The 21,888-nt window shown below is 30.4% G+C and overlaps 1 protein-coding gene across 2 annotated transcripts; it reads right to left on the reverse strand.

Moving 5' to 3' along the window:
• Positions 1-256: 256 nt before the first annotated feature.
• On the reverse strand, positions 257-21,564 carry LOC129910359 (sodium/potassium/calcium exchanger 3). Of its 2 annotated transcripts, none has more exons than XM_055987707.1 (8): positions 6,709-6,847; positions 5,473-5,619; positions 2,738-3,045; positions 2,397-2,628; positions 2,173-2,316; positions 1,874-2,107; positions 1,458-1,559; positions 257-1,387 (listed from the first exon to the last, which is right to left on the reverse strand). In XM_055987707.1, the coding sequence occupies exons 1-8, from the start codon at positions 6,710-6,712 to the stop codon at positions 1,065-1,067; spliced, it is 1,494 nt and encodes a 497-aa protein (XP_055843682.1). In that variant the 5' UTR covers positions 6,713-6,847; the 3' UTR covers positions 257-1,064. The 2 variants fall into 2 exon arrangements, with proteins under 2 accessions (XP_055843682.1, XP_055843681.1); XM_055987706.1 differs by lacking the exon at positions 6,709-6,847 and adding an exon at positions 21,192-21,564 and having other exon boundaries at positions 260-1,387.
• Between the last annotated feature and the right edge of the window lie 324 nt (positions 21,565-21,888).

Here is a 21,888-nt window from a genome sequence, read left to right on the forward strand (position 1 = left end):
ATTTGTGCATAAGTAGAATAGATTGTAATTTTATTATTGAAAGTAGTTGATTTAATTAACGGCAAATAAATAATTCTTTTAGATTTTAATTTTCTGAACTTAATCCAAAGTCAAAAATTAAAAAAACTATGACGTCAAGATTTTGAGATAAGAGCGTATTAAATTTAAAAAGACTACAGAAATGAAATTGAAATCAATGAATAGTTTATAATTTTTAGTAAAAAAAAAAACCTTTGAACCGATGTTGTGTTCCACTGTGTCCAAACATTTTCCTTCTGTTTTCAGGTCGGTTTTTGAAACCTGAGACCTATTTTCCAAATAAAAACTGGAACAAATTTTTTGTTTATAATTTCAAGTTTTTTTTTTATTACTTAGAACAATATTTGGTTTTACAGTTAACTTATGTAGATTTATAAGGTATAAACCGAGTTTATAAATATAAATGCTCGGTAACATTTTTTTCATTATTTGTTTTAATTTGTCTTTTAAGTTATTCTGATTTTTGTTTATATAGTCAGTTGTATTTTTCGTTGTCCACCAAAATTAATAATTATGAACTCGGGAATTTATTATACTAATTTTTTATCTAATTTTTTAGTAATAAATAGGTAATTATTACATTATGTATTCACTTTTCAAATTTTAAAATTGTGTATTTCAAATTGGTAGTTAGGCACATTGAAATCACATTTTATTTATGTAAAGTAGGAATAAGGACATTTGCAATTATTTACTTTTTTTATTTTGGGGTAAAAAACGAAAACAATATAAATAATTTAATTTTTGTTAACCTATAACCGCATTCAAAAATCCTTTCTTCATTAAATAAAATAAATACAATCATATTTATGTACATTGATAGATGAATTGAATTTGTAAATATGTTACAAAACAAAAAAAAAAACAATACTGATGCTTGAAAATTGATCCATAAAAATGTCAGCACCTTTTCATTAACAAATATCAACGTTTAAGTCTTATATTATATCTAAATGCAAAATTTAATCTAAGATCTTAAATGTAAGCAGTCTTAAATGTATGTATCGAAAATTTTTTAAACACTATTAACATTGTTTCGGGAAGAAAACATTCATTTCGATTAATATTTGCAATGCTATGAAAATAGTATACACTGTGAATAAGGCAATTCCAGCCTTTTTTGTAAGTCGATATCCACTAAAGCTCAATATTATGAAAAGACTAAATGTCGATGCCATTAGAATAAATATTGTGTATTCAATGCCTTGAGATGTAAGATAAATAGCATTACTGCCATCAGTTTTGTGATAATTAATACAGTTTTTGATGAACCATGGCACACCGAGTGATAATAGAATCGCTAATGAATTGGCGCCCAATGAATTTGATACACCAATACCACTTTCACCTATCGAAATCAAAAAGAAGAACATATTATTAGAGTGGTTTTTATTGGTTGAATAAAAAGTAACTCATACCTTTTCGCACAGAAATCAAACTGGATACTGCTTCAGGAGTAGTTGAACCAGCTGCAAGGAATGTTAGACCCATAATAATGTCTGGAACTCCCAGAGTAACACCTTGAAAATAAGAAATTAAACAATTTTATTAGATATTTAAATAGTGAATGGTAAAGAGTTATCAAGGAAAACAATTTATTGTTAATCAAATAAGGCGATTGTTAAGTTTGTTTGATGAACAAGGGTCAACGTTTTCTCAATATAAGGCTAATTTTTCGACTTGGAAACCTTTTAAAATGTCACATGTCAGTGACTTTCTTTTTTCAAGACTTAAATCAAACTATTAAAGTTTTTATGTAATCATAAATAACAGAATAAACTAATCAAACAAAACCAAAGCAACCGCGAAAAAGACTACAATAAGTATAACTTACCCAATGCTGTTAACATCCAAACTATCAAGTACGCATTGCAGCCAATAATAATTATGCACATTATAAATGTCAAAGGGTACCACTTCTTCCGTGTAATTGGATTCGGAATAATGCATGACAAAAGTGCCCTGATTGGCCAAGAATAGGCCCACCAAACTTTCATTGTAATCGACTTGCCACGTGGTAATTCAAATAATTTATCAGGCATTTCAATAGTTACCTCATCTTCGTTCCCTTTAAAAACAAATATCAATTATTATAATTTGTTCACAAAAATTTACAATTTTATATTAGCTTACAGCTCTTAGAATGTGTCAAGTTGATATTTGAAGCAACCGATGAATTTCCAATTGTGTTAACAACAAAAATTCCATTGCCATTGATGTCTTCTTTTTTTAATGGAAGTTTTGCTTTCGCACTATGTTCAGGAGCAAGAGTTAGATCTAAAAAAAATCACAAATACAAAAATGTCTGTTAAGGATTTCCGGAAAATTAGAAGAATTAAAGATTTCGAAATAAATACCATAACGTGTTGAGAAGCAGCAATTTAGTTTATCCTCAACAAATCCTCTTATATATTTCATAAATGTGTTATTATTGAAAGTCAGAATAAAATAAAGAATAAGGAACACCATCATGATGCAAGTGTCCAAGAATGTTATTTTTCCACCCCACGCAATGCAAAGAAGAACTGCTGTATTGAACAAGTAGATGAAACAATCTCTTGCAATTGGCCACCAATCTAATTGTATTGGCTGTAATAATTAAGTTAAAATTTAGTTTAGTTTTTGTAAATCAGAATGGAATTAAGTTACATTTATCAATCAAATTATAAAATACTATATTTTTCGTAAATAAAATTACCTTATTTATCGCAAGTGCTGCTAAACCCGCAACACCCAGAGTGTTGAACATTAGCGAACCAATAATTGTTCCCAGACCCATATCAGATTCAGTGATCAAGGTACTTATAGTATTTGTAAAAAACTCGGGCATTGATGTTGCTGTAGCCATAAAGGTTGCTGCTGCGACATCCTTTGATAAATGCAAATCATCGCAAATGCATTCTACGGTGGGTAGGAAATAGTCATTGCAAACCATGGCTAGTAGCACAAAGAAATAGATAGCAGCAAAGATGTGTATTGCAATCCATCCCTGGCGTAGTTGGTCCTCTGAAAATAAAAATAAAATTAAAAATAGTTAATTAATGCTTCGAATAAAAATATTTTTTTAGGCAAAAACCGAAATTAGGACAAAGTTCACGGCCCTAAATTATTGAGTGGAGAAAAAACTTTACTTGAGTTAAATAGTTTATTATTCAGCCATTCTCAGAACAAAATTGGGAGCTGAAATTTGATTGAACTTACAACTGAAGACTACAGCCTTCTTACTTTGATACCAGTGTACAACTCGTATAATGAAAAAATAATTCAAATTCGAAAAAATTGATGATATTTGGAAAGCAATATCTTGGATATCATTCGGTCTATAGACACACTTTTAGGCTCAATTTTTTTTGGAAATTTTAGCTTCAAGATCGTGAAGGGTCGTTTTATGTCAAAGACTAAAAAAAAAATCACCAAAGAGTGATAAATTAACGTATTTTTTTTTAACTTTTTGTATTCTTGATAATGTTACGTTTAACAAACGAGGTCGAAAACTCTGCCAAAATGAAAAATTATCAGATTTGAAGCTCGTCAACAGAATCGAGGATGTGAATGCAAACTTAAAAAATGTTTCAATTGATGCTTGAACACCTCTGCACAACACAACCTTTTTTATGAATAGCTCAAGTGCTCAAAAGTCTACGATCACTTGAAAACAAAAAATCTCAACTTTAGAAGCGTAAGGCATAAACAGCAATAAGAAAGTATTTCGAACTCTTATCAAAGCTTAAAAGTAAAAAAAAATAAAAGACGTGCGAATTGGTAACATCACAGTCTTTATTGCTAATATATTCAGCTATATTCCGAATGAAAACTCCCGGGGAAAAGGCTCCTAATCAAAAAAACTTCTTTAAGTTTTGCTCCCTTTTCGGTTTTTTCAAGGGAACCAAATTAAAACGGAAAAACAACGATATTGTGGTCATTTTACGATTGGCAGCCCTTCTCCTAAACATATTTCCCCGAGAGTTTTCATGCAGAGTAGGGCTGATTAAATTTGTAGTTGTCGAACTATTTGGCAAACACTTATGCAGCGGTATTGCGATGAAAAATCTTCGACATTCTCCTGATATCTAAAAAAATTATGTGTCAATGCCATTTTAAGACTCCCAATTTATCAATCAATTATTTTGGTTCGAACATTTTTAAGCTCTTCGCAGGTCATTAAAGAAGTAGGGACCATATTGTTTTTGAGAACAGGCGCCGAAACATAGAGATTATTTTCTTCATTTTCTTCAAAATAAAGTACCTAGATATCATAAAAAACTGCGAAGTGACTTTGTTGCAAAAATTTGAAGTAAATTTTATCACAATTTTTCTATTTTATGAAGCAATATGCCTACTTGAGACAACAATTATTTTTGCTTTGCAAAAGTTAACCGATTAACTGTAGAAGTTTATCTTATTTTTATCAAGTGGTTTTTGAATGAATTATTTTTATACACAATGGAGTTAATTAACTGAATTGATAATGATGTTCAAATGTACTTCAGATTGTATATTTTTTTTAATTGAAAAACATTAATACACATATCACAGTAAGACACCTGCGTTATTTCAAGTCAATGTGCTTTAAAAAAATATTCTTAAATACCTTATCAAAGGCCCTTAAAAACGTTTTTCTTTTTATAATTTTGTATATGTACCTACTTAATAGAAATTAATACCTCTATAGTGTAAAATTGTTTTTTTAAAAGCCAACTTTTGAAAAATATATCTTAGAATTTAAAAACTACATGGAATACAAATTACAGAGAAAACCTGAAGTGGGAAATGCGTTCCAAAAGCGCGTAGTAGAACTTAAAAAATAATAGATGAGTTCGTAATCGTCTAAATTACTAAGTTCAGGTCAGAGATACACAGAAGGAGATGGGAAACTTCTGACGTCATAATGGTTTGCCTACAAGCTGTGTCGTACACTTTTGGTTAAGTATGCGTGAAAAACCGGACACTTTTGGCTAAGTATGCGTGAAAAGTCGTACATTTTTGGCTAAGTATGCGTGAAAACACCGTGGCTACAATATGTGTGTTTTTCACATTTATTCACGAATACAAAAGAAAAAAAAACGTACGAAAGTTTCCCACCTCCTTTGGGCTTCTCTGGTTCTGGTCTTCCCTAAACGGAACTAAGTACGTCTGTATGTACGTCGTTTTCAGTCTTATAACGTAAAAGTATATAGAAAACACCACAGAGCTTTCAAAAATATTTGTTTTGAGCTCCAAAATTTCGTTAAAATCGTTTAAGTGGTTTATGATTAAGTTAGAAATGATGATAAAACTCAGTTCTATATTTTATTTCAAATTTCGGTTTAGTCTTGAAATTATTTTTAGCTTGCTAAACATAGCTAGTATTGAATACCAAATTTCAATATTAGGATTCCACAGCTTATCTTGGGCTTGAAAATTTTTGTTTTATTAGAATTTACCAAAACTTACCTGTGAAAAATTCAGGAAATTCATCCAATGGCGATCCATCGTCATCAATGCAGTCGTTTGCAGTTCCATTTTCTCTTGGTACAACTTGTAAGGTGAAATGACCTTCAATGTATGTTATGACATCTCTAAGAACATTTTCAGGATTTGCTAAAAACAAAAACAAATATTTAAATTTAAATAAAGGAAACAAGACATACAAAAAAATCGGGATAACGTTATAGAATGTTCTTTAAGGCCCAATTTATTCACTATCCATTAAATTTAAAGTTGCCATTAAAAATTGAAAATCTGTCAAATCGCATACGAATTTTAAAATTTCCCATTTTAAATTGCATCTTTAAATTTATGGAGACTGAATAAATTGGTCCTAAATTGTATTTTTTTTTAATTTGCAGTTATGTATAAAAAAAAATGTTTCAACCAAATCGAATGAAAGGCCACATAATCCTGTTGGTAGTGTTAATTTTAATAAAATCGGGTATGAATATACTAGTGAATTTGTGATGAACTTGGTTTGACGGTCAACTGCGAAGTGCTGCGGTGTGATATACATATCTATTCTATATCGTTTAATATACATATTTAAATTATTACAATTATATGTTAACAGTAAATCACGGTGAAAAATCTAACGACAGTTTGACGAAGTAACTCCCAATTAAAAAATATCATAGGTTGATTAATTTAGGCATAACTACGTTATGTCTTATATTCGCGAATTTTTCATTTTAGTATTGAAAAATTAACAAGAAGAATAGATATTAAAAGATTTTCTTATGAGATTAATTAATTATACATGGCGATAACCAGTCTAGGTGAAATCCTCCCACAAAAACACAATGTAACATATTAAAATCACTAACAAAGTCTCATAAATATAAATTTTTTGCTTCCGAGTATTTTGAAAATTATTATTATTTTTTTTTCATATAATGAAAGGCAGTGTTTTGGATTGCTGTTGGTTTATTACGGAAAGTAGATCCATATTAAGTTGGGAAATTTTGACTTGAACAATTTTGGTTAAACATTTAGATACCTAACACACTTGTTTATTAAATTATAATGGTTCAAAATACTTTTTTCCAAACAAGCAAATAAACATTCAAAAATATATCACTTGATGATTGGCTGTTTGTCTTTTTCAATATTAGATTTTTTACAAATTGGGAAAAGTAAAAATATTTTTTTTTTGATATCCCCGATCATTTACAAGAAAATACTTAAACAAATTCTCACCCATTTCACGAATTTGATTTGACTTAATACCGCACAATTCAAAAAGCGGTTTGTTTGTAAATAAAATGTAATGCAAAATAAGATTCCTTCGGAGAAGTTATCTTAAATTTTTACAACCGTTTTGTCTTTACCGAATTTCAAAATAAACTGATAAAAGTTCAAGTTAAGCGTTAGTATATATTGATTTTAATTAATATTGGACCGCAATTACCCATCTTACCGGGGAAATTTTTTTCTTACAATAATGTAATGCCCCATAACGTAGTTAATAGAAAAATTCCAATTTTCTTATAAATATTTAATTCAAAAGCATCTTGTCGGTTGTCGAGAATACTTTTTTAATAAACGATATTTTGTGTATCTATCTATCTATAGAACATGAGATTGATTGTCCAGTTCTGAGCGAACTTACCTCTATGCGACAACAAACTATTAATAAGTATCACCTTTTTTTGTGCGATGATGGGTAATTTACTTCGGACAAAAACAAGTATGGAAAACAATTTTCAATTTTGCATAGAAATAACGTTAGAAGTGTTTTAGTAAGAAAATAAAAACACAGGGAATTCCTGGTGTCATTGGACTTGGTGGAAACGTCATAGTCCAACGTTCAGATGAAATATGGTATTGAAAGAGTGTCGAATAAGGTGTAGACTTGTTTCTTCTGATTGTTGTGTTTATTGTGGTGAAGTTAATGCATTTGGTTTTAAGTAGAAATTTAATTGTTTATTGCTGTGTAATTGAGAATAATCGTGCCAGATTAACAAATAAGAACAATTAGCACGTGCTCCAAACCATCTGGTTTTTTGAATAGTAGTAAAAAAAAGAACTTGAAGTGATTGGTATATTGAATAAATATGAAAATAGAAAAGTTGTACGAGTATATAAATAATTTATACTATTTATATAAGGTAAGTGTTTATACTTGCGATCAGGCATTAAAATAAAAAAGGTTGACGTTGCCCATCACTACAACATAGTTACGCCGTAGAAGTAAAACAGCCGTAGCATCATTTTGTTGTTAACTGCACTCGTACAATCTACAATGTAATGGCATTGTGATTTACTCGTCGTAACAACTTCTCCTTGACACACTAAACATCTTTTGGACAAGATTTTCTGACGTACAAAGTTTAAGGCTTAATCTGACGGAAACTAATAGCTAAAAATATTCGATAGTAGAATTTATTACGTCGATGGGCTAGGTTATCGCTCCTAATTTTCTTTTACGGTAAGAAAAGAAGAATTCGTTCAATAAAATCAAAGGAAATCACTGATCAATGATCGATGAAATGGAAAAATTGTATTTTAAGAAAAGTCTTAGTCAAATTGAAGGATCCTTTTTAGTAGAAATATTCTATAACTTATTTCCTTCATGTTGTTACTTTTCTTATCGCCAACTCACTTAAGAACTTAAATAAAAATGTTCAATAATGCATTTCAATATAAGCTATTACTTTCCCCTTAGTTAATGGTACAAAAAGTCAAACTTGTTTGAGTTATAGTCGGTGATTAAGTTGGTTCTATTATATTTGTGCAATTCACCTAGAGGGTCACTATGGTGTATGTGTAACTTTTTTTTTATTTACATGTTTTATTTTAACTCTATATAACTCTATATACTCTTAAAAGGAATAGAAAGGTAGGCAAGAATTTTTGTGGTTGTTTTGTATGTGGTGTGTTTTCATAAATCACGACATTATTTTTGTAAATTTTGATTTATATATGTTAAGTCCAAAATACAACAATCTTTTTCGTAATATACATAAATAATTATTTATTCTTTTTTACGCTATCACATCATAGCCCAAGAGCGCTTATAGAAAATAGACGTTCATTCGCAAGACGGTAGTTTATATGACCGCTCTTCGGCTTTAATCTGATAGTGACTTACAAAATGAAACAACTACGGATTTTATGTGGTCAAGTACTCCCCCACTAGAGAGGACTTAAACCTACAATATTAAGTTAGCAATTAAGCAATATATCTACCTTCCACCCACAAACTTAGCGAAGTTAAATTTATTCTGAGGTTTTTTCGAATAACTCGTATTTCAGTTTCACTTGAACTTGCAGTCTTTAAGCTTAATAAATAAACATATGTATTTATTAAAACATAAGTAAATTTGAGGTTGTCTTACCTGTGATTTCCCTGACGCAACGCTAAAATTTGTCTTAACATTAACATATGCACTGCATTGCATTGCCTCGGCGCACTTCAGTTTCTATTCTAATGTTGGATGCAAGTAAAGTTTTTCACCTGAAGTTGAATCTGTTATGAACAACTAAAGTGCTCAAATTAAAATCATTAGGAAAGTACCTGCTATTCGTCACAGCATTCTACTGAATGTTCGATCTAGGTATTATTATTATCTTAGCTTTTCAAGTTTTAAATAAAATTATATGATTTCTTTGACTTTCTAGTGATGTGGTTTGTGGTTAATATGATGAACAAAGTTTATAAAGACTTCAGTACAATATCTATTTTGTTTTCTTTGTTTCGAGATATTTTAGTCATACAATTATCATTATTTCCTGACAGACTAAAATATTTTCAAAATAAGACAAAAACAAGTCGTTAAAAATTACTTATGAACCTATAATGTTTGTTGACCAAATTAAGTGTCAACTTAATTGTCTAGTTTTTTTTTTGCTTAGACAAAAATTTTGACGTAAGTACATCTAATTTACTTGTTGATGTTATATCGGAATTATTTTTTATTTTATGTAACTATAATTAGTTTTTGAAATGGCGATCCAGTGACACGTGCAATTTTTTTTAACAAAAATTTGTATTTTTTTCCAGTTAGAGTCGTTCCGAATAATAATGTTCAGTAATAATAAAATGTATCAAGTCTATTTCATTCATTATTAACATTGAAAACTTTTAATTTCAACTGCGAAATACTTTTAAATTATGTAAAGCTATGTACAAAAAATATATTTTCCAAGAACAAATATGTAGGTCTGAATTTAATTTAAATGAAGACACTAGTAAGCTATTCATTTTAAAGTATGTATATCTGACAGTTACCGCCACAAAAGAATGCATTGATTTTTGCGGCTTTAAGTGTTGCTAGAGTCGGTTATTAGAGGTTCCTAGAACATTTTACTCGCTCCTTAACATTTTGATTTATAATAATTGTTGTTGTAATTTAACAGGTTATTCATAACGAGACTCTTTAGAAGTTTTATTATCAGAACACAGAACACACAGAGTAGAAGATTATGTGGACAATACTATACTCGTTCAAACTTTATAAGTCACTTGCGCCAGACGAGATTTATGCAGAATTTCTTCAATTGGCCAAATATGCAACTACCCCATGGCTCAGGGTTATCTTCAAAATTTTATTATTTTTTACACTTGGCATGTAGTAACTACTACGTACTACGTAGTATACTGAAAGTAAAAATTACTATGAAATTTGTTGTATTTAAATTGTAAATTGTAAATTATGCAAAAGCTCTTCAGTAAAACTATAATGATTTAAATATAATTTTTAACCAAATCACAGAAAAATGGCATGTAATTGCTGTATGTAAATTTTATAGTTGTATTTTTTCTGTTATTGTTATTTCTTATAAATCAAGAATAAATAACATATACAATACATACATATATAGCTTATTAATAAACCAGTTAAAAATTCATTGAATTGATAACATGCTTTTGTAGGTATATAACTTACAAATAAAATATAGAAAATGTTTACTTATAATTTCTATTTCGTGGGAATGATTACCACAGTTTTAATTGTCTATTTTTCACAAAATTTAAAGCAGAGTTGCAATATTTTTTTCAAACAGGGCTATGCAGTTCCAAAAATACCAAAATACAGAATTTTTCTACATAATATCTTCTATTTAAAAAAAAAAAACAAAAGTCAAAATGCTGCAAAACAAAAAAATTACCTGAGTATTTAAAAGATTTCTTTCTTAAATGTTTTTTTGTTTTCTTGTTTAGCCAATTCATTGAAAAAATGATAAATTCTTAGAACTCTTGAAAACTTGATTTTTATGATTGTAAACAATAAATTCATAAGAATACCTACGCTGATTGTTTTAATAAAATACCAGAATAATTACCTTTATAATTATGACAACACGTATATACGTCTATCAATATCGTATCATTTTTACACAATAAAAGCAATATCATCCGTTAGATAAACAAAAATTGAGTTACTATCTATTATCGTTTTGTAGGTATTTAACAACGATTTTTTGGTGCTATGCAAAATGGTGTTCAGAAAAACTATTTTTATGGATTTATTCCTTTGCAAATTAATTAAATTTTATTAAATGTTTTTGCAAAGAAATTCCGAAGAAAATGCTTATCTAGACTAGACGTCATTGGTGAGATTAAGTTTGTGGTAGCATAAACACTATCAACTAACATAGACTTGAGTGATACTGATGATTTATAATCGAATGAGTTTATCTAAATATTTAAACATTAACTTTGCGATTACTCACCTGGGAAAAATTGATAGGTATTTACTTTAAAATTATCTTTTTTTCTGAGTTGAGTATGATATTGATTGATTTGTGTACATTGTACATAAACGAGTTTTTAATTTGTCTTAGAAAAATCTTAATATTATGAGTAATGGGGGATAATAATAAGTACCTGTGAAATATAGTTTAAGCCCTAAGATATATTGTAGGTATGTATACATATATACTATAAGTCGGGTAATTCCTAATGGATAAACTGATTATATGGTTTGTGAAAATTTAAATTGGATAGGTTAGTTATTAACCAAAAGTTAAAAAAAATGATTGGTAGAAACTTGCTTTTGTTGCTGAATAAACAAACATTTTTTTTTTAAATTAACGCTCTGAGCAATAGTCTAACTAGTAGCGATTAATGATAGTAACGATTAACGATAGTAACGATTAACAAAAAAAAACCTCAATTCTGTTTAAGTTTATATAAAGTCTTTTCAACACCTTTCGTGTGTTTAGTATTTTTGACTAGGTTTTATTTTGAGTTAAAAAGGCTTAAATTTTAAACTTTCATATGAGGCAAACGATCCAAAAATTAAAATAGGACCTTGAGTAGGTACCAACGAAATGGAGGTAATATATTTATTTTTTAATTTCGTTCATTTTTAAATTTGTTCATACTTCGAAGTTTGATACAAAAATTGATTTTGTTATTTTTTTTAGGCTAAAAATATACATAATTAAGCTAAAGAGAACAGTTTCTCTTATATAAAGAAAAGTAAATTAAATACATCTCAGGAATACCTACTGAAAACAGTCACGATTAGGTTAGGTTAGGTTAAATGGGCTGAGAGTTGATGTTGTTATCGTCACACTTAGATCAATGTAGATCCCTTGTGATACCCTGAAGTGTTTTAACCTCATTAAAAAAGTGTAATCCTATGAATCCTATGGTTTGTCGAGCCATTTGGTAGACTTGACAAAGTTCAGTAGGCTGTTGCCTGACAGTTCTGATAGTTCTTCTAATTCATTAGAGAAGTAGTTCCCTAAAAATGTTTTTCTAGTGCGGCAAAGAGCTGGACAGTGACAGAGGAAGTGAGTGGTGTCTTCCTGTTCGTCCTCATTGCCGCAGCCTCTACATAGGTCATCTGTGCTAAGTCCTATTTTCTTTTTATGGTAGCCCAGTAGGTTATGTCCCGTTAAGACACCTATAAGGGAGGGGATCTTAAGGAAGGTTTACTGAGTAGTAGGATCTAATTCGATTTTTTCTCGTCGTAATTCGGCCAAAGTTTCCTGGTGTGACCGCAGGTATCTAGGAGGTTCCATATTTCATTGGTTTTTTGAAAAATATGTTTGACGATATTTCGTTTCATTTCACATTGTGGGATTCTGATGTTATGGTCTATGAGAGAAGGATCAAGTACTGAGCCTTCCCTTGCAAGCTCGTCCGCTTTTTCGTTGCCGAACACATCACTGTGGCCGGGAACCCAGCAGAGTCTTACATTATGCTGCATACCAAGAACCCTAAGCTCTTCGCGACAGTCACGGTTGCCATTCTCCTAGAAAATTTTCGAAAATCTACCAACTCAAAGAAAAATCTACCAAAGTTCAATTTTATATCATTATAATTTGATGTTTTTGTCATTTAATGCCGACTTTTCACAAGTCGATTTTTGCCGTGCGGCGAAGCTTTTCGACTCGTGTGAGCATAGCCGCAGGTGACTAAAGTGACAATCGCCAAAGAAAAAATCCTAGTCGACTCGTGAAAAAACGGCATTATATAATGGAAAATCTGCTCTTATTATAATTTTATTTGAAAAGAAGATTTCAGCTAGATATGTAAACATTTTCAGTAGTTTGAATTCGAAAGAATAAAAACCACCAATCTGAACTTAAATCTCCCAACCTACCACAGGAATTAAAATCTACCAAATTTGGTAGAATTCTACCAAAACGGCAAATAATATAAAATATAATAATACATACCTACATAGGTACACAAATTCAAGAAAAACAACTAAAAATTGTATTTAAAAGAAGGTATATTAATCACTGAAAGTTAGAATATATCACAAATTCTGATTAATACAAATTAATAAAAACTTGTTAAGTATCTACATTCTACATATCTTTGTTGGTTTTTTATCAGAATTCCATATTGTTATTTAGTGTTTATTTGACTGTTTTCGTCTAGACCATAAATTTATTAAATATTCTTCCGTATGTATACTTATTTGTGAACAATTTTGAAGTAGATACAATAAAATATCGATAAATATGAGTTTTTCGATACACGTTTATAAAAAGGATTTGATAAATCTAAGATAAATGCTACGGCGCAGTGGGCACCTCCTAAACTACCGTACTTATCGGAAGTATAGTAGTTGGGCGGTGCCCACTGCTAAAATGTAGGTCTTCGGCAGCGATGCCAACTGAGGCATAATTATGCCTTTTAGGCATAATTTTACTAGCTAAGGCATTGAGGCTTATTTTTTGCCAAAAATTATAATTTTTTCCTTTCTACTCTTGATTTATATTTTAAAACTTTCTTATAATTTTTTAAATATTTTGATAAAAAGACTAAAAACTTATATTTTCTATATCTTTTAAATAAAGGTTGTTCGAAATTTTATATACAGAATTTGTTTTTACCATCTCTTGGTAGTGTTTAATTTTTCGAAGAATTTTGTTCACACTAATCACTTTTACTAGAAAAGTTTTGTTGCTGTAAAAAGGTCTAAACGCTTGCAAATAGGCTAATATTTTTTATTGGTGAAAAAAATTGGCCGCTAATTTCTTCCAATTATATGAAGCAACGTCTTGAAATATTCCTTTCGAAGAAAAAAAGTTTCCGTTACGTGACAAATAAGTTGCCTTTTCAATCGTCAGTTAGACTATCAGAAGAATAAATTTCAATATAAAAAATTTTATTCCTAGGAATAATCTCTATCTGAGGTTTATCTGACTATTGAAAAATTGGCCCTTAATGTATAAATTGATTAAATAAACATTTCGTTTTGTGTACTTGTGTACTTTTTGTATATAATTTTTAAGCATAAACTAAGAAATTTAAATTGAGGCATAATTTATTTGAAAAGGCATAATTTTTTTTCAAGTGAGGCATAATTTTGACTGAACGGGTTGGCAACGCTGGTCTTCGGCGACCAGAGTCTTTTAATATTTGTTGGTATTATATGTACTCTGTGTTATATGACGCAGATATTGTGAGGGCTTAATGTTGCTTAGTACGCTGCTGATGCGAAACGAAATTTTTCGTCGATCTCCACCAGGCCAAAGAAATGCTTTCGAAGTCGCAGAGGGAAAATATTCATGTAGATTATCAAAAATTGTAACAACAAATAATAAAACAGAAGCAAACGAAAATCTCAAAAAGAAATGCAATGTAATGACAATGTGAAGCTAAACATCTTTTTACAATGATGAAGGGATGCATTACCATTATCCCGGGAACCATTATTCCCTAGAAAATCAATGGAAATTTTAACCCTGAACAGGCTAAATTTGAACCCTAAGTTTTCGAAGTGGCACTGACTGTTAAGAAAACTGTAAATTTTAACGCAATTTTAATTTAAACTGCACAAAAGTGAATTTCAAATAAATAACTTGGTGCATATCCATTTTACGAAAACAAAGTGTGCTTTAAACAAATTTTATGAGACCAGTACCAAATTTCAAAGAATGGTATAGTGTATAGTTATAGAATTTGGCATGACCGTTTCATTTGTTACTAAATTTAGGAATCAAAATGCATGGCAAATTTGATATTGATTTAAGCAGTCACTTCTAAATATTGGAATGGAAATGTTGTTGAAGCCAATCAGATTTTCCCAACATATATTGTAGATTCCTGTGAAGCGATGAAGAAATACTGGGACGCTTTTAGATCTGACCAGTGTAGTCGTTTGAAAAATATCTTTCAATTAGGATTTTTAAGCAAGTTTTCGAAGTGGCACTGACTGTTAAGAAAACTGTAAATTTTAACGCAATTTTAATTTAAACTGCACAAAAGTGAATTTCAAATAAATAACTTGGTGCATATCCATTTTACGAAAACAAAGTGTGCTTTAAACAAATTTTATGAGACCAGTACCAAATTTCAAAGAATGGTATAGTGTATAGTTATAGAATTTGGCATGACCGTTTCATTTGTTACTAAATTTAGGAATCAAAATGCATGGCAAATTTGATATTGATTTAAGCAGTCACTTCTAAATATTGGAATGGAAATGTTGTTGAAGCCAATCAGATTTTCCCAACATATATTGTAGATTCCTGTGAAGCGATGAAGAAATACTGGGACGCTTTTAGATCTGACCAGTGTAGTCGTTTGAAAAATATCTTTCAATTAGGATTTTTAAGCAATATTGAATGATGTTGCAGTTTTCAACGAGGGCTAACTGGCTGCATAAAGATAATAAGTTGAAATCGTCGAAAATACTAAGAAAAACTAGTTTAAGTAGGTATCGGAACAAGTGTTATCTTGCATTTGTCTTTGGCCAAACGATATAAAAATGTTGTAGCCACGTTCCGGTGAATTTCTTAAAACACATTTTTTATTTGTATCTAATAAGTTAAGATTGAAATTCAAATTTTGATTAGATTATTTTATTGCACACATTTTTGCGAAATTTGATAATTAATTTAAGAATGGGTAAGATTAGATAAGATACAATCAACTCAATGGTTTTATTTATACCCATTTCATTTGCAGTTGCTATGTTTTGATTACTAATGTACATAAAAAAATGTTGACCTTGAGATTCTTTTTTACATGAGATTTGTTTATATGTAGATGTAATTGAAACATAAAATACTAAGCAGGGAATTAAAAAAAAAAAAACAATCATAAAAAACATATAATTTCTTGAATTGTTTTGATGTCGTTTTATAAGAGAATTAATGGAGAGCCTATAAAATGTACTGAAAAAATAGTTTTGCAAATAAAAAAAATTTACGAAAACAGCTTAAATATTGTATTATCTTTTAATTTTTAATGAAATATTTGTGTTTACTGTTTTAAGCGAGATGTTAAAAAAAAAAAACAAAAAAAGCTATTGAATACCTTAGTACAGGGATGGCGAACCTTTTTGGAGCCTCGTGCCATTTAATAAAAGAATATTTATTTGAGGTGCCTTCGCCGTGCCAAACAGTTTTGATCTAGTTTTTTGTGTGACCACTAGAAGCAAAAATAATTAATTTTAAACTGCGCAGCGTTTTATTCATAAACACACCTATTAATTTAAATTTGAAAATAACAGATTAGTATTGATTGATTAAAACTCTTTCCTCGTTTCGACTAATTTTTGAGTCGGTATCGGACAAATTTGTTCAGCTACATTTCAATTTCTTCAATTGCCTACCAGTAAAATTTAGACATGTTAAGTTTATCATAGGATGTCGTATCAAAGTCCATAGTAGACCTAGCATTTCCGATAATTCTTTAACTTGTGAAAACCTAATTACCTACCGATAAAAAAATGTTCAGTTAATTTTACTTCGTCTGGTTTTTCATGTGAATTCAATCCGTTCTTCAGAACGTTTTACAAAATCTCAAGAAAAAATTTACTGGAAAAATCGTTGAATGTCGCTTAAATGGCAATTGAATTACTTAATTGGTGGCGTGCCGTGCCGTGCCACCAATGGCACGCGTGTCATTGGTTCGCCATCCCTGCCTTAGTTGGTAGGCACATAGTTACAAAAAAGGAACACAAAATGAAGTAACTGTGTGTTACATCCGTTACAATCGAAACACCCATATATTAAATTTATTAATCTGTACCTCTGTTCTGTAACTATCGCATTGGTATCAAACATTTATGAATTATTATAATATCCAATTTATCCAAGAAAAAAAAAAATTTCGTTTGAATTAAATTACAAATGAATGAGTTAAGAAATACGATTTCAAAAGAAATTCCTTTTATTTTATGCTATAAAACAAATTTTATATCAATTCAAAAATGTCTTCTTCTCATCAATCGCCTAGTGATGAAAATACCTTCATTAACATTCATATCTACTTTCCTCAAACTAATAACTTTTACGACACTAGTAAAATTTAATTATATTTATTTGCCAAACAAATATACTTTAAATACAAAATAAATCTCGTAAACTTAGCCGTCCGTCGTCGTCGGCATGCTGACAGAAGAAAATTATATCAAAATTATCTACATATATGTATGTAGTTGACTCAAGATTTATTTTTATTATGGAGGTGGTTTTGTTTTATATGGCAAGGCCGATGTTTAATAAGATAAAAAGAAGCAACGGAAACTTTTACATTCATGTACTATGTAGATCACACATTTTGGCCAAAGGTCACAAGGAGACCAAAAACCTTAGTGGGGATAATAATAATTGCAATTATGGGAATGTATGCTGGAATGGTTATTAACATAAGATGTCCAGCTGCAGACACTGAAGAATCTTAATTCACAGTATTTTGAGTCCTATAGTCGTTCTTGAAGAACTTGATTAACAGCTTGAAAGTGACGGATTCAAAATTTCATCAGTTATTCTTTGCTGACCATGAAGCTATCATGAGTGAACATCCTAAATCCCTGCAAAGAGAGCTTGACGTATGGGTCGATGGTCTTGAAGAAAGTGTGTACCGTATGCATCAACGCGAAAAAGACAAAATACCTACTTATTCTCCTCATTTTCTGATCCACGCATCACTGACATTTATTTGAAAGGAGAAGAGCTTTCCCAAGTGTGAAAAGTTAAGATATCTAGGATCTATGATCAATCGAGAAGCTAGTGTTGTGCTTACGATTTCAATCGTCGCGTAGGCGGCGCGGCATAGGGTCAAGGGTGGATGAAGTGGCGGGAAAAATTAGTCATCTTTTACTATCTTTTTCTTCTGACAGAAAGGCTCTACCGCGGTTCTGCGTCAACCACTCACAAAGGTTCACAAAGTTGAACAATTTACAGAAATTATCTATTATATTAAAATAATGGCAACACAAAGATGAAGATGCTTTCCATGATATATGTACAGTAATCCAATACCGCTTTCTAGTCTAAACTCGGCGAACCCCATTGGTGGATCACTTAGTATGAACCAGTTGCGTGGTGAAGACCGCCTTGACATCGACATCTTAACAGCACCAAACACAGGAACAAGAAATTTTGGAAACATTAATTTTAGATGAATTTGAGAAAGTTTAATTCTTTTTCTTTTCTAAGGATTGTATGATTTCTATAGGGACCCCAACTCACCCATTTTACTTCAAACAAAGGATCCACCTGTTATATTCGCCTTCAGATAATATAAAAGGAATTTAACAATGCAAACTTAGTTGGTCGTGTTTAATTTTATTGAAGATGATATTTTTGAAGTGAAAGCTTATCGGAATTTCTCAACCAAGCTTTGATAGCCTTGCTGTATGAAAAGCATCTTCATTTCCCGTTTCAAGAGTGGGAGTCGTACAGAAAATCGCCCAAAAAGCATTTTTTTTTTTGACAAAATCTGCAAAGCCTCTATGATGTCCAGGGACGTCTTACGCTATTTCTCTTGCGGCATGTGAAATTGTGAATGACGCTCTTTAACCGTTATGACGTGCAAACTAACGATTGTTGTTTCTGAATAACAATAATTATGAATGAAATTTCAGTCTGTCGTTTTTATTGATAGCTGAAAGAGTCTGTGGTGTTTAAAAAATTGGTATAGTATAATACGGTGACCATATTTCTGAAAGCAAAACCCGGGACAGATAAAAAATTCGTTGGATCGTTTTGAAAATATTGATTTTTCAAAAAAAAAATTTAATTTTTAAATGAGTTTTCACAATTTTTCCTAATTTTGATATCAAGATTTCCTAAACGATTTTATGGTACCGTTTTTGTTGTTTTATAATAATGTCTGTTAATAACTTCTAAAAACATATTTTTTAATAAAAATTGGGAGAGCTGTTTTTTAAGATTTTAATTTTATTTTAAATGATTTTGAAATTGTATGATCTTTAACACAACTTTTAACATGTCCTTAAAAGTTTTGAAACTTATCTGGGCTCTTTACTCTTCTATATGTTGTTCTTTACTCGAAAACATTTTACCTGGTGTGGCAACATGACAAACCGAAGCTGGAACTAAATAATTGACGAACATTAAAAAAAACGAAAGCCTAGTCTAGAGGCGAAACAAAAATTCTCTTACAAAACCAGCACAACGAAATCGTAAACGAAAATTGTGCTTTTCGTTGCACAATACGCAGCTTAGGTAACGAAATTCTTACCTGTGCCAGAATATATGGAGAGTTTCAATCGTTTGTCACTTCCATTTATTTGTCCAGGCAATTTTCTTGCAGCAAAAGTTTTTTGACTTTGGAGACTTAGAAAAATTTTCGTTTTGCTTCAGCAGCGTACTAGGCTTAATGCTTTATCCGAAAAATTAGAAAAATTTTAATTTACAACCACTGTTTTCTTGTTTTCCGTACAAAGTATTTAAAATATTGAATACAAAATTAGAGAATGTGCAAATACGGGACAATCACGGGACAAATTACAAAACACGGGACACTTATACGTCCCGGGTTTCTTTAATAAGAACCCGGGACAAGCTGTAGAAATACGGGGCAGTCCCGGGTAAACTGGGACGGATGGTCACCGTAAGTATAAATGATTTGCAGTTAGTATATTTTAAACAATTTAAAGAAGTTCTTTTTTATCTATTTTTTTTTAACTTATTTTGAATCAACATACATGAATAAACATCACCGCAATAATTCTTTTAGTGTGATTTCGCTTTCATGACCAAATGATTTTGTATTATATTTGTACAGGCCCCAATCCAAGAAGCATCTCTACGATCAGAGTCACTGCACTTTTCCCCTAGTTTGCGAGCGTGTTTGCGATGCCTTCAGACTGCTAGACTAATTGCTCTGATATCTTTTTATCGGTTGGTATTAAAGTTAAGGTTTGGTCTTCTTTGGTCTTCTTTGCGAACTTTTGTTAAAAGAATTTTTCTTTCGATATATCTATGTATGTATGCACTTCACTAGTTACTCTCAGAACTTGTGTTTATTAGTGCAATTAGTCTTCAAAGTATGGTGCGGTTGAATTTTCACAAAGGTGAAAGAGTTGATATACTTAAATTGGTGAACTCCTTAACTATCACGCTTGGTTCTATGTTGCCTGATCGGGCCCAATTTTGATGGTGTGAACACCATAATTACTATCACGCCTGGTTCTATGTTGCATTAGGGGGGTTCACATTGACAAATTTACCGGACAGAGCAGCTCTTATTTGGCCTGATCGGGCCCAATTTTGATGGTGTGAACACCACCATAGATTTCGGACGGACATATTAGCCAATTTGAATGTTTCTATCCGGCAAACAGTAAGAAACACAAGATAATAAGAGCTTGAAAATGATTCGGCTATCCGGGCAAATGACAGTTGGTCTGTCCGGTGTAAAATTTGGTCTTCTTCAGTTTGCAATAACTCTGAATCCCTCTATTTATAGATTCACCATAGTGGTTTAATTGTATTCATATTTTCTATGCGGAAAACACATTTGATAAGTTATTCCACAACTTCTTTAGTAGATAATTTGGGTAGGGTGAAATCCAGTAAGGATAAGTTTTCAGAGCGTTATTTACTTTTTGCTATGTTCTGTATCGTAGCGTGGTAAAAATATGTTTTTCTTATTTTCACTTTCTGTCTAAAAAATAAAATTCCTATTTAAAGGCATATGGCAACAATCCGAATCCTTGCACAATTTTGCCTCTTCAATATTATGTAGGTACATATTTATTGTTTCTTTTTAAAAGTACAAAATTACGTTTCAGAAATAAAATTTAAAAGAAATACATTTGGAAATGGTTTTATTTCATCAACATCAACCTGTCATTGTTACGGTATTTCCCCAATAAAAAAATAACAATGAATAATGCATATTTTTGTTTTATTGCCCGATCAGAGTAAATAATTTGATAAAAATCAAGTTGATATAGGAAAACAATGGCTTTATTCATGACCAAATGATAAAGTTAAAATATATTTACCATTTTTGTCAATCGTACTGTTGGCGAATTGTGTTGTTGCTGAAAACAATAACAATAACAACCACAAACTAGATTTGCTCTTCATATTTCAATTGATACAAGAAAATATAAATTAAAAGCACTATCACTCAATAAATGAATATAAAATATACTCAAATAATTATGTAATATTTTATTTAAAATTTTATTAAATAAAAACAAAACTTTTTTTCGATATTTATTTTTGTACCAAAGGAGCAGGTCGACAAAAAACCGCGCGTCGTCCGAACGGATAGAAAGGGTTCGTTTTACTGGAAGTAAAGCCAAAAAGCGTTCTTAATGTTATCACAGTTTAAAGTGATTGTTTATATCTATACACCTTATAATTTTTGCTATTTCGCTATAAAAATTGAGTTAAGAAATTTGATAAGAAATCCTACGTTAAGTTTCTGAGAGAAGTAACTGAAGTCTTTTGATAAAGTTTTTATTTATGATTTTGAAGTGTGTATCAGTTGAAGTGTAGTGTTTTATTTATGAATCTTAAGTTAGTATATGTATTATATTAATAAATGTGGTTCAATTTTTTTTTTTTAATTAAAATAGACTTTTTAGCGGCCGAAGCGATGCCAAGTGTGTAATGATTTTATCGGTTTACAGCCGGTTCAAGAAAAGTACTTGTATTATTGTTTGCAATGTTGTTGAGATATCCGGTGATTAT

This window comes from Episyrphus balteatus, chromosome 2 (assembly GCF_945859705.1).
Source record: "Episyrphus balteatus chromosome 2, idEpiBalt1.1, whole genome shotgun sequence".
Lineage (NCBI taxonomy): Eukaryota > Metazoa > Arthropoda > Insecta > Diptera > Syrphidae > Episyrphus > Episyrphus balteatus.